Here is a 13,876-nt window from a genome sequence, read left to right as displayed (position 1 = left end):
GCAGATGCCAGATTTCTCCATACAAAGAATGGTATATTTTATTTATCGAACATTTCTGGAGTTTCTGCTGAGTGTGAAGGTCTGTGCTAGACGTTATGAGAAGCAGGAAATTGAACGCCCCTAAAGAGTTTATAATAGAAGTGGAAGAAGTCTGTAGGTGCCCAAACGCTATTTGAGGTTTGAGGAGAGAATGGGTCGAGGGAAGTGTCAAGGGTAGGCCAAGTTTGGAATTACCTAACCTCAAAATTCCAAACTGGAAAATCGATGCTATAATTGGAAGGTGTTGCCTTTTTTTTTTTTTTGTTATGTCAGTGGATCATTTTCTGTGAAGGTAATCATAGCCACCTTTTGTCACTTATGCAATTCTGCAGTCCTTGAAGCCAGTTTTATTGGTAGCAGGAAAATACTCCCTGGAAAGTAACTTTGTCAAGAGAAAAATTAACTTCTTTTTTTAAAAAAATTATTTTATTGAGGTCATATTGATTTATAACATTGTGTAATTTCCAGCATACGTTATTATATATCAGTTTCTGTATAGACTGCATCGTGCTCACCACCAATAGTCTAGTTTTTATCTGTCACCGTACGTATGTGCCCGGAAGGTGTTGCTTTTAAAGTCCCCTCCTAAGTGCCGTGTGTTACTAGGACATCGGGAAGCAGGAGAAAGTAGGTGGTGAAGGGGTTGGGCCAGATGATTTCTAAGATCCATCTCATTCTCATGTCGAGAACGATTTGAGAAGATTCTCGCTGAAACGGGCTGCATATCACCTCTTAGTGCCTATAAATTCTTCTAGGGGTTAAACATTGTAGATGCCATGAGTGCTGCTGGAAAGCAGGACAGAAAGAAAGAAGGGAGAGAAGAGGAGAGAGAAAGTGAAAAGAAAGAAGAAAATTACCACGGGAGAGTTCAGCTGTCACTCAGTGCCCATGATGTGAAGGAAGTTTAATCCCTGGGGAAGCATCTGTAAGAGCCATGTTGAATTGGGGTATCTGTCTGCATACATGGGTGCTGACTCAGACCTCTGACTTAAAATCTGTGTTAATGGTGACAGTGGAACCCTTAAGAAATAATATGCAGCGGGGAAGTTAAGGGAGTGAATGGGGGGGCATTAGTCTCCATCATCTCTATCAATACCTCTCCAATTTGGTATCGACAAATAGATGTTCTCTCAGTCGTAGATGAAGTGTTGACATAGGAAAGCTTCATGAGCCCACTTCAGCCTTGTCGGGGCCTCCAGTTCCTCTTGGAGACTTTCAGGAGCCACCCATGGCACAGCTGCAAACATCTTTTATAGGAGGGTATCAGCAGGCCATGAGGGCTCTGCTTCCCCGGAGGCTCCCCACTCGAACCACCTCCTTCTCAGCGGGGGCCTTGACCCCGGGAAGTGCCCTGTCTTCCACAGGCTGTTATCACGTGCAAGTGTATTGTGAAGTGCCCTCACACTCATAGCTTTCTAAGAAATTGCAGATTGCTCCAGTTTTCCTTTTAATGACAGGGAGGGAAGGCAAAATCAGCTTGGATTTTAAGGGGTTTTGTTAGAACAAAGTCTCATCTTTCAGTTTCTGACATCTGGGTCTCTTAAAGGGTATGCAGGTGAGGGATAGTTTGGTATTTTACTCACCCGGTTTAAAGGGAATGTTGGTTACCAACCAAATTTCCCATGTTCCTGCCCGTTTTTCTGAAGGAACTTGCAGCAGCACTGAAGTCAGCCTTGTCCGGCCACCTGGAGACGGTGATTCTGGGCCTGTTGAAAACACCTGCTCAGTACGATGCTTCTGAGCTGAAGGCCTCCATGAAGGTGAGCACGTGGGAGGTGCAATCTCTGTGGAATCTGCCAGTAATATTGGTGAATTACAGCTTTCTGAGTGTAATTAGGTGATTTTCAGTTTTGTTGAATTCTCATTTGGAACCATTTTTTTTTTAATGAACTGACGCTATAAGCCTCAGGATTTGTACCAAAAATATTTCATTACTTTTTTTAAGACTGTAAAGAAATTTCATGATGCTGAGAAGTCAGTTACCAGCTGCTACCGCTTGGCACCTGGGCAATTGGGATACCATTTGGAAAAACTACTTCCTTGATTACACTTCCTCCTCAAAAAAGATTTGTTGTGATATTAAGGCAAAAGTAAAACTCATAGCTTTTGTTTAAATGAAGCTTATAAATTGTGCCCATGCTCTCTCGAGTGTTTTTCTGACCTTCTCCCTGTCCGTCCCATTGTTTGATTCAAATTCGGGCAAAATCAGAACATCACAGTGCATATGAAGGGTAATTTCAGATCGTGGATGGTACCTGTGTTTTGTTCAAAGTATTGTAGCACATACTATCTTTTGTTTTTCTTTTGCAAAGTTATTTTGAACATGGAATTTTAGGTTAAACTAGATAGTAAAAATTCCAGGTTGGAAACTCCCCAAATATTATGCGTCCCAAAAACATCAAGTATTATATAAATGTCATAGATGCAGAAACATAAATGCATGTTGCAGCAAGGCAGAGAGCCCTTTTTGTAGTGTGTGCCCACAACACTTTGAATAAGCCGATACTGCCCTCTGCTGGTAAAACTGGGTAAATCCTCTGGAGTAGGAGCGAAAGCTTTAGTTCATATTTTTAATTCTAAGTCCGAATGTGTTTTCTGTGATGCCACTGTTCCTGAATTATGAAGAGACGGAGCTGTAAACCTGTCACCAGAGCTAATGTCACAGTTTGCTTGTCATCCCTTTCCCTACAGAGCACCTCCAGGGTCAGGCGGCTGCACACACCAGGCATTTCCGGGGCTCAGAACCTGCTAGCTCAGGGCTGCTGGAAGATTTGTTGTGAAATCTCTTTCTTCCTTCAGTTCTTCCGCATAGCCTGAGCTGTTTATTTGAGCAGACTAGCTCTGAGTTTCCTAAGAAGGCTACATTGCTGGGAAGGTATAATTAAAAATCATAAAATGTCAACAACACTTAATGATCCTGCTTGATCCTGAAAACTGAGTCTTGGGACCTTTGGAGCCATAAATGAGCCAGCATCTCCTAGGTTTCTTATGACCATCATCACATCGGATCAGTTTATCTTATTTTCATCAAGAATCCATTTAGTTCTGATTTGTGCAATTTTACTAGTATCTATTACTAGCTATTCGTGACTTGAAACAGACCTGTTTGAGCTGTCAGTCACCATTGTCATCTATGTAGTTGGGCCCAGTGAAGGTGCTTTGACTGCTAAGTCTTTGACCTTGTGCCAGCTCTTCCATTAGCTATCACAGAGTACCCTTCTGAAATCCATAAAGCTCGAAGTGACGTTAACTGAACTATGCTTTAAAAAAAAATCTGTTTTGACTTCTGGCAATACCAGTGGCGGTATCTGCCATATGTTCAGTGGAAGTTGCCCTTGTGATAGGAATTGTGGACAGTCTGTGGAAAGCTTGGGCCAAGCTTTGGGCCAAGGTCACCTTTGAATATAGAGATAAAAACGCTATTAGAATTCTTAGATATTAACACTGGTATATCAGTGGTGGGAGAAAACAATCTTACATTGCTATACCTGTTTTACATTCTCACAGTGTCAGAATATAGCATTTCTTCCAATGCATCAGTTATTTTAGACTGTATTTCTATCATCCTTGAGGCTGAAAAACTGCCCCCTAAAATATTTGAAGGTGCTCAGCAGTCATCCGGTAACATTTGTATAGAATGTTGTTGTAGGCCTTTTGCTAAGAAGGGAAGAAATTTTGGCTTTGCTAGAACCTCTACAAATCATGATTAAAAACTCTGGAAGAAGAAGCAATGGCTCATAGATTAGATTAAGAATAAAATTCAAAATTAACCATTAACCTGAGGCTTAGCTTATATTATACAAACCACTTTTTCAGGGGTATATAAACTCTAATAAGTTTAATTAATAGCTGACATACTTTTCCTGTGGATAAGTAAGTTTCCTATTGTATTAACACCTTATAATTGATTTACATTTTAAACAGTTGTAATTCTACTTAGTTCAAAGTGATATTTCCAAATTCAGAAAGATGAGTATTAGAGAATCCTGATTATTAAATCTTGACTTTGATCATAAAGCCAGCTTTGAAATATATGTTTCATTGAGTCTTTTCAAGCTATCTGGCATGCTCAAAAGTGTATATATTAAATTTGAATACATCACCTATCAAATTCTTATTCCTTAATAAAGTGTTGGTGTCTAGGTTTATTTGGCACTTCATTATTTCCTTTTGCTTCCCTAAAATGCCTGAAGAGTGCATAGTAATCAAGCAAAAATGGAAATAGAAGAATGAAATTTTTAACATTAACCCAATTTTACATTTCAAAGAGGTGAAGCTAAAAATTTTATCGTATCTGTACCTTTCCCTGGTAAAAAAACTTATTCCAGGCTAACGATGCTGGCTGCAAATGACAACATAAAATCTCTATATTCCTTTATTTTAAATTACTGAGAAGAATTGTTTAATAAAGAAAATTATTTCCCATTTATTAAAATAATGGGTGATTATGATAGAAACTGAAAAAGAAAAATAGGAAGAAGAAAAAGTTACTCATTTTATAAACCCATCACTAAAAGGCAACTACTTTTAACATTTTGATTTGTTGCATTGCTGTCTCTTCTCATTTACTATATATATATATATATATATTTTAATATAGTTGAGCTCAAACACGTCTTTAGACCATCTTGTATTCTGGTGAAGCATTTTTTAAAGGAATGGAAAATGACATTACCTTGTGCTGAGGAATAGAGTACAGATCCCCAGGAGCAATGTAGAAAGGAGCAGCGTGCTGACAGACCCAGTGCATGTTTGCAGTTTACCTGATTGAGATCAGAGAAGAAGGCTAATGGCCAGGAGGACTTTCCCTGCTGATGTGTGTGCTGCCTGATTCACAGGGGCTGGGGACTGATGAGGACTCCCTCATTGAGATCATCTGCTCAAGGACCAACCAGGAGCTGCAGGAAATTAACAGAGTCTATAAGGAAAGTGAGTAGCCCTAATTCTGTGATGCATCCTCTCAGCCCAGTTTCTGTGACCCCATCATGGCTACCCGGGCTGGCATTCGGGGTAGGATGCTGGATTACACGTGAGGAAGTGCCTGCCATCTGGACCATCCAGGGGTTTGCTGTGGTCCAGGTCCCTCTGCTCCACCTCCTCATGGCCTGTGTTTTGATTATGACATTCCACTAGAACTTCTACAAGAAGACAGACAGGAGGGAAAGGAGAGAAAAAAGTTTTTTTAAAAAAAGATCTGATGGGGAGTAGAAAGTATCATATGTGGATTTCATTTATTGGGTGCTGTCCAGTCTCTGCTCAAGAGGTTCCCAGCTCTGGACTATAGATATTGTTGCAAGAGGCACGTGGACCTCTGTGCACCAAACAGTATAGGAGGCTGTGGGTAGAATAAATGATGCAGCTTACATGTGTACGTATTACTGCATTTCAATGTAGATGCTGTTTTGAGTAATAAAATACAAATTCATTCAAAAGTACTATTTAATTCTTACTAGTTTTCACCATTGTGCATTTTCTGAATCAGTGGATAATAAAGCACGATTATGTGTGTGTGTGTGTAGCCCTCCATATTTTTTGATGTTCAGAATGGGTATTCATAGTCAAGAAGGTTGGGAACCAGTATTTTAGCTACAGTAGAGGTCACTGATCAAAGGTGAGCTTAAGAATCCCTGATTTGATCCAGCCCTGTCTGTCTGTTGTCACTAATAATAACACTGGCTCTGATTTTATGAGGGTAAAAATCATTTTAGAGAATCCACCCTCGTTTGGGCAGATACATCCATGCTGTCACAGCCATTTCTGATTTTCAGAGGTTTAGTGGGGCAGGGGGCATTTGGGGTGGGTGGCTGCACAGGCAGGAACCATAAATCCAGATGTGTTGTTTTCCAAGTGTACAAGACTGATCTGGAGAAGGACATTGTTTCCGACACATCTGGTGACTTCCGCAAGCTGATGGTTGCCCTCGCAAAGGTGGGTTTCTGGTCTATTTCTTTGTCCTTGTTTCCTCCCAAGGCAAGTTGCATACCTCATTTTATACTTGAGAGTGAATTAACTCAATCCTCTCTGCCTGCATCAGAAATCCTAGCTGCATTTCCGATGGTAGGTTTGCAGTGTCTCTGCAGAGTTGTCATTTTTGGATAACAGAATTTCTTACCCTGCAAAACCGCATGGTCAAGTGGACTTTGGGGCCAGAGGAGGAATAGGCGGCTCTCAAGTTCTGGCCTGGATTTATGTGCCAGCCCTCGCCGCATGACTCGGGGAAGGTCACTTCGCCTCTATCTATGGCCATAGAGGACCCAGTGGGAAGTGACCCTCTTGTTTCTTTCACCTGCTCTCACGTCTTATGAGAGGATTTATCCAGTTAGTCCTTTGCCTGGAGAGGGGGTCTTTGTCTGCTGATGTTAACATATTGACGTGGATGAAAGGCATTTCCTTTCTGAGTCTGAGCTCTGACCAGTGTGCAGTTTAATGCCTGCGTGCCAGGGGAGGGAAGAGAAATTATCTTCTCCAGGAACCCGGATCACAAGTGATTGATTGGCATGCTGCACCCTGGCCCTCACATCTCCATTACTGTAACAACTCCGTGCCGCCCTCCCTGGCTCTCCTCTCTTCCACCTGCCCTGTGCACCGCCATCCACCTATCTTTCAAATCCCCTTTCACCATTTCACTCCCCTGATGGACACCCATTTCTGCTGTGTAAAATCCAAACTCTCAACTGCCTTTAAAAGTCCTCTATACCTGGCCCTCCCTGATCTTCCTCCCTGGGTGTCCCTCCTGCTCACCTTCTCCTCCAGCCGGGCAGCACCTCACTCACTTGAGTGTGCTCAGCCTCTCCCTGAGCTCTTCCTCCCGTGCAGAATGGCTCCCTCCCCTCCCCTTTGCCAGCCTCATCTGACTCATCCTCAGGGTTCACCACCATAGCTCTACCCCACTGTCCACAGACTTTCTGACAGATTTCTCCTTTTTGCATTTCACATTTTCTTAGAGCCATAGATTAGTGTGCTGTTTTACCATTTGTTCCGTGCTTATTTCTCCATCTGGATTGTAAGCTCTCTGAGGGAAAGAACTAAATATCATCAGGTTTTTTTGGAGGTGGGGGGATTCTGTAAGGTGTTTAGCCCAGGACTGGGTACCAAGGAGAAGGTTGATGATGACGAGGCACAACCCCATTTCACTGCCTCAATTGTTGTACCAATCCTTGGTCTTATCTAGACCTCAAAGTGAAAGAAAATTTTAAGTGAGTGATAATTCAGTAAGTTAAATAATGGCTTACATGAGTTGGGGAGAAAATAGCATTTTTAGTTTTAAAATATGCAAAGAAATATATTTGATGTTCTTAATTTTTTTTTCTTCTGTAGGGTAGAAGAGCAGAGGATGGTTCTGTCATTGATTATGAACTGATTGACCAAGATGCCCGGGTAAGTGCCAAGGTTCTTGGTCTGAGTTTCTGTTTTCTAGTAAGTCTCTGGATAGTCTGTAATTTTCTATCCTGTGTAACAAATTACATCCAAACCTAGTGGCTTAAAACGATTAACATTTGTTATCTCAGTTTCTGTGGGTTAGGAATTGGGGAGTGGCTAAGAGCTGGGTGGCTCTGGCTCGGGGCCTCTTGTGAGGTTGCACACCACATATGGACCAGGGCTGTGTCATCTGAGGGCCTGGCAGCATCAGGAGGATCTGCTTCCGGGATGGCCCCCCGTGACTGTTGGCAGGAGGCCTTAGTATCTCTCCACATGGGCCTCTCTCAGGAGTTGCTTGAGTGTCCTCACAACATGGCTGCTTGCCACGGGAGAAAGCAAGGAGGAAGCCGAGTGCCTTTTATGCCCTCACCTTAGGAGTCACAGACTGTCACCTCTGTCATACTCTGTTCACTAGAAGTGAGTTGCCATCTCTAGGCTGCAGTCAGTGGGAGGGGAAGTAGGCTCCTTTTTTGGAGGGGAGGAATGTCAAAGAATTTGTGGGCTTCACTTTTACTTTCTGGGAGCAATAGTTATTACAGGGTACTCCCTTATAATGCTGATGTGAATTACAGGATTGATACCTGACTCACCTATGCTCGTTTAGGCTTTGCTTGTTTGGAAGTCCCAGTTTCTGCAGGGTGTGACACGGCTGTGCACACTGGTGTGCATTTTCTACAAATGAACAGCGATAGAGTAAATGACATGAAAAAGTGGAAAAAGATGGTGGAGGCAAAGCCAGGGGAGGAAGGCATATAGCCCTTTGTGGTCGGGGAGAAGGGGAGGGCGCCAGAGGCCCTTCCTTCTTTTCTGGCTGAATAGGCCTTTTCTTGGTTCTAGTCCCATAATCACTGAGAACTATTTGTTAAGCTGATTTAGATTGCTGTGAACTATATGCCTTTCCTAGAGAGTCAACAGCTATTGCAAAGCATTTCATAAGAGCTGCAGAACAAAGTTAACGTAAATTCATTTTAGTTTTAAAATTCAATATATTTCACAGAGCACTCTTAGCAGGAGGTAAAAGGGTTTTAAGGAGGAGAAGAGTTTTAAATAAAGTAATAGAAGTTGGGTTTTGTAACTCCCAGATAGTGGATGGTCACTGAATGAGTATCTGTCCTTGCATAAGCCTTTCTCCCTCCCTCCTTGCCATTCTTAGCATTACTTGCAGCCCCTACATTTTCCAGAAACTGAAAATGAGGTTGGGCAGCTCCTTTTCCCGCTCCATCCTTTCCTGAGTCTCTAAGAAGCTTGGGTGTGGGTACCTGACCTGTCTGTCTTCAGTGGATGACCATCAGCTTATCTGCTATTAAAAGTGCCAGAGGGGGGCCGTCCTGGTGGGGTAGCGGTTAAGTGCGCACGCTCCACTGCCCGGGGTTCGCAGGTTCGGATCCCGGGCGCGCACCGACACACCGCTTGTCAAGCCATACTGTGGTGGCGTCCCATATAAAGTGGAGGAGGATGGACACCAATGTTAGCCCAGGGCTAATCTTCCTCAGCAAGAGGAGGAGGATTGGCAACGGATGTTAGCACAGGGCTAATCTTCCTCACCAAAAAAAAAAAAGTGCCAGAAGGAGGGGGGCCGGATGTGCTAATGAACATTTGCCTGTCCTTCTTATCTGAGTAGAAGCTCTTGGTCGTTCCTTCGGTGTTCAAGGAAGATTTGTACAGCACAGACCTCGTGAACAATCTAGTTTCATACTGTGTCTGTCTGTTCCTCAGGAAGACTGCTCTTGATTGAGACTTTTGACCTAAATAGTACACTTTTGCCCATATCTGCAGTGCAGTCATCCTTTATCATTTGGCATTTTGAATGTATAGGTTTTTGGTTTTTTTGCATGACATTTTTTATGACCTTGCCCTGGATCATGGAGTTAACTTTCCTGGTTGGTTGTGCTCGTAGGATCTCTATGATGCTGGAGTGAAGAGGAAAGGAACTGATGTTCCCAAGTGGATCAGCATCATGACCGAGCGGAGTGTGTGTCACCTCCAGAAAGGTGGGTGCTGTGCTTAAGAGGTCTCAGAGCCCAGGGCCAGCTGGGGGTCTGTGTTGGGGCTCAGGTCTGCCAGAACAAGGTTCCCTCTCCACTTTGCACTCCCATTTTCCCTCACCAAGTCCCTTCCCCCTTCTCTCCCATTTTAGATCCTTCTTTCCCCTAAATATTTTCCACGTTTGGTGCTTTAGCTTGCTGCCCGCTCTTGTCTGAGGATCATTTTATCTTGCCATATTTGTTGATGTAATGGACTTTGCCGGGTGCTGTGTACTGTTTCTCGTGGCCTCCAGATAGAGTGGGTTCCACTCAGGGGAGGTGAAGATCGTCAAAATACGTGGCCTGGGCAATGCCAGTCAGGACAAGTGTGTGTACCGCTGTCCCAGGGCATCTGGCGCAACGTGAGCTCTGGTCCACCAGGGTGAGCCCTAGCCCTCTAGGATGCTGAGTGTCCTCAATTTTTTTTTTTTTTTTTTTTTTTATTGTGGTGCGTAACCATGTGGATGATCATTGACAGTTTTGACTAGTGGCTCTGTTACAATAATTATGTGTTGCTTTTCCTCAGTATTTGAAAGGTATAAGAGCTACAGCCCTTATGACATGTTGGAGAGCATCAAGAAGGAGGTCAAAGGAGACCTGGAAAATGCTTTCCTGAACCTGGGTAAGCGAGTGTGGCCCCCATCCCTGGTGGACGTCAGCTTTCAGTGAACTGTACTGAGGCAGAAGTAACGAATGGCCGTCCTCTTAATTCAAGTGCGTTGAGGAGGTGTCGCTTCTTGACATTTGGGTGGTTTCGTAATCTTCACTGTATAAATTTAAGATAGGAAACTGAGGACCGCCTTAAATTGGTGGAACGGAGAGCTGCCAAGGAGGAATAACAAGAGAAAGGTCTCGGGTGGGGAGGTTCCCACATGCAATGGGTTTCTTCGGCCCTCAGAGTCCCTTGCTTTAAACCACAGTGGAGCTGAGTGTGTCAGAGGATCCCAGTTTTCCCTTAGCCTTTCCCATTTCGCATCCCGTTCCTGTAGCATCGGGTCATCTGGTTTGTGCCCCGGGTCAGGACCTCACCCCCCATGGTGGAGGAGAGAGGAGCAGCTGACCCCTTTCTTCTCTCCACAGTCCAGTGTATTCAGAACAAGCCCCTGTATTTTGCTGACCGGCTGTATGACTCCATGAAGGTAAGGGCAGCCGCCTGAGCGGTCCGTGTTCCCACACAAGGCTCTTCTTCTTTCCTGCCCCAAACTAAGTCTCCTTGACTAGCGGGTGGAGGAAGGAACCCCGCTGTCTAGACTCAGGAGCGCTCTAGTCAGTGGTGGTTGTATCCGATGGGTGAGAAGACCACAAATCCATCTTCTGTCTCCCTCAGCTCCTTGCACACGTGTTTGTGTACAGGTAGAAAATACAGTGCCATGGGAAAGAGAAAATGCCAGATGTAATTGTGTCTGATTCCTGCTCAGATTTCTCGTGATTTCCTCCTATTACCCCAGAGTACAGACCAACAAGGAAGGGAGAGATGATTAATCAACTGCTACGCAGTAGACATTGTGCCGCTTACTTTACCTTAAATCATTACCAAAAAACCTGTGAGGCTTGTGTCACTATTTTCTCTATAGACGAGGAGACTGGAGCTCAGACAGCTTCAGCCTGCTTGAGGTTACATAGCCAGATTTGAACTTGGGTCTGTTGACCCCAAAGCCAGCCCTGCAACTTCCCTTAAATGCACCGTCTCTTCCCACAATCCCATCCCATTTCCCCCGCCTCACATGTGCCTGGTGCTTTCTGCTTTCAGGCCCTTTCTACGTCTTCCTGGATCACCCCCTGTCCACACTGCCTTCTCCCATGTCTCCTCAGGTTCCATGTCAAATAGGACTCGTGCCTTGGTGCTCTTGGTCTGAGGCTCTGGAATTAAACTCAGTGGTCCTTTTTGCTTGTACCATTCAGATGGCACAGAGCCACAATGAAAACCTGGTGGCAGGTCCTCTCTAAGCCCCTGAGAGCCAGGAACGTTTTGTTACGTATGCAGACTCGCACACTTCCTGACCTGAGCCCTGCAGTACTTAGTGCTCAGTACACGTGTATTGAATGCACAAGGAGGGGTTTGTGCTGATTTCATCCTGGGGTGTTTGGAATTCCAAGATGCTCATTTTTCTTATGGGAGTAGTTTCACTGTTACCTTTGCAGTCTCTTAGAGGGCAGCATCAAGAACCCAGATCAGTTCCATGGGCAAGAAAACCTACTAGATTCTTTTTTTCTCTTGTGAGGAAGATTGGCCCTGGGCTAACATCCATGCCCATCTTCCTCTACTTTATATGGGACGCTGCCACAGCATGGCTTGACAAGCAGTGCGTCGGTGCACGCCCAGGATCTGAACCAGCAAACCCCGGGCCGCTGCAGCAGAGCGCGCGCACTTAACTGCTTGCGCCACTGGGCCGGCCCCCTAGATTCTTTTTTAGTGATTAACATTGTCTGTGAATTCTAACTTGGAACATCTACTTGACTTTCAGGGCAAGGGCACTCGAGATAAGGTCCTGATTAGAATCATGGTCTCCCGCAGTGAAGTGGACATGTTGAAAATTAGGTCTGAGTTCAAGAGAAAGTACGGCAAGTCCCTGTACTACTACATCCAGGTAAGCCCCACGGGGCGTGTCGGCCCTGCCCGGCCAGCCAGAGGGCCCCGGGGCCCCGGGCAGGTAGCCTGTCGGAACCATGACAGAGTGGAGATTTTCTCTTTTCCAACTCACTGGGGAGAGATGCTGGTCATCAAATATCAGGGATTTATTTCAAAAGCACTATTTATGATTTGTCCTGGAATCTTACAGAATCAGGCAAATATTTTAGATTTCCCACATCTGTTATTCTACAGTGGTAGTTGGTATTGATGACAATGATCCTGCAAGACTTGTTGACATCCTGAAGAGATATAGATCAATTACATTATACATTTTATTATATTTCCACTTCTTGAAAAACCCTCTGTGATAGGCTTGGCAACATTTAGTTACTCAGAACTCCCATCTCTCCCATCAATTCAATCTCTCTGCGTTTTGGAGAGATGGAGCATTTGTACATAAGGAGTGATTGTGGTCACAGTGGTCCCACAGGCTTTGCAACCCCCTTTCTAAAAGCTCCTGGAGCTTTGAAAGGCATGCCAGTGGTTACCAAGGATGAATTTAGAGGTGGGTTTGGTGTAGCCAGGTTTATTAGGGCATATGCTTCAAGTTTGGGCACAGACTCTTAGGAATTGTTTCCCTGCCTCCCCAGCTTACCCCCACGTGATCTTAGGAATCCAGGAAACAACACAGTGAGGCAGGAAGGTACCCCGTCCTCTCCGGAAGGGTGAGGGCCAGGGAGAAAAGTGGGGGTGTCTGCTGGGCCTCACTGCAGTGAGAGCAGGCCGGTGCTGTTGCTCTGGTCACTGCCCGTGTTAATCCCCAGTAACTCACGTAATGATGGGACTGGAAAGTCTCCCCTCAGCCACACTCCCTGAGCCTCCTCCGCTGAGGAGGGTGATTTGGGTGTGGCCTTCCAGGCCTTTGTGTCTGGGCAGGCCCCGCAGGGTCTTCGTGTTAACAGTGGGAGCGGCTCTGTGTGTGTTGGGCCTGCTCATACGTTATTGCAGAGTGGGAGTCTTTTTCCTGATACTGAATTTCTTTTTTCTCCTTGGCCATTTGTAGCAAGACACCAAGGGCGACTACCAGAAGGCACTGCTGTACCTGTGTGGTGGGGACGACTGAAGCCCACCCGGCCCGAGCGTCCAGGAGTGTGCTCCTGCGCTTCCCGCTAACAGTTCTAGAGAATCAGCTTGCGACTAACAGCCCCCTGTGCCCATCCCTGTGAGGATGATGTTAGCCTTGCGCCCTCATCCTTATTTTAGATGCCCATGCATTACTTGGCTTTCCCGTCTAGTCTCTCCTTTTAGCCAAAGAAGTGAACATTCTGAGGAGTTGGCAGTGAAATCTATGATGTGAAACACTTTGCCTCTTGTGTACTGTGTCGTAAACAGATGAATAAACCGAATTTTTACTTTAGAAACAAGTGTTTTGTTGACCTCACTTTCACTTGAATTGTTTAAAAATCACACATGCTTAAGGATTGTATGTTCAGCTGGTAAGGCTGTCCCCTAGAGGAAGAAAGTTCTAGAACTGAGCTGTCCGATATGGTCCAGATGTGGCTATTTACATTTAAATTAATTTAAATGAAAATGAAAAATTCAGTTCCTCAGTCACGCTATCCACTTTTGAGATGTTCAGTATTTGCGTGTGGTTAGCTGCTAGTGTATTGGACAGTGTGGGCGGATAACATTTCTTTTGTAATACAAGGTCCCACTGGGCAGCTCTACGTGCCAGGGGATGATAGTACCTATGGGAGAAAACATCCCAGAATGCCCCCTCCACCTGCTCATCTTTCTACAGGTAAACTGGGTGAAAACAAGC

At 44.8% G+C, this 13,876-nt stretch overlaps 1 protein-coding gene across 2 annotated transcripts in view; it reads left to right on the top strand.

Moving 5' to 3' along the window:
* The window catches only part of ANXA2 (annexin A2), a 43,862-nt gene extending 30,384 nt beyond the window's left edge, over positions 1-13,478 (top strand). For both annotated transcript variants that reach the window (XM_058541726.1, XM_058541725.1), the window contains exons 5-13: positions 1,686-1,799; positions 4,878-4,968; positions 5,888-5,967; positions 7,357-7,416; positions 9,356-9,449; positions 10,009-10,104; positions 10,563-10,621; positions 11,948-12,070; positions 13,118-13,478. In XM_058541726.1, coding sequence (XP_058397709.1) covers positions 1,686-1,799; positions 4,878-4,968; positions 5,888-5,967; positions 7,357-7,416; positions 9,356-9,449; positions 10,009-10,104; positions 10,563-10,621; positions 11,948-12,070; positions 13,118-13,177 — 777 coding nt within the window. In that variant the 3' untranslated portion in view covers positions 13,178-13,478. The remainder of the gene's footprint in view (positions 1-1,685; positions 1,800-4,877; positions 4,969-5,887; positions 5,968-7,356; positions 7,417-9,355; positions 9,450-10,008; positions 10,105-10,562; positions 10,622-11,947; positions 12,071-13,117) is intronic.
* Positions 13,479-13,876: the final 398 nt, after the last annotated feature.

This window comes from Diceros bicornis, chromosome 5 (assembly GCF_020826845.1).
Source record: "Diceros bicornis minor isolate mBicDic1 chromosome 5, mDicBic1.mat.cur, whole genome shotgun sequence".
In the NCBI taxonomy this organism is placed as follows: domain Eukaryota; kingdom Metazoa; phylum Chordata; class Mammalia; order Perissodactyla; family Rhinocerotidae; genus Diceros; species Diceros bicornis.
The sequence above is the reverse complement of the archived record's forward strand: the minus strand, read 5'-3'. Positions and strand labels throughout refer to the sequence as shown.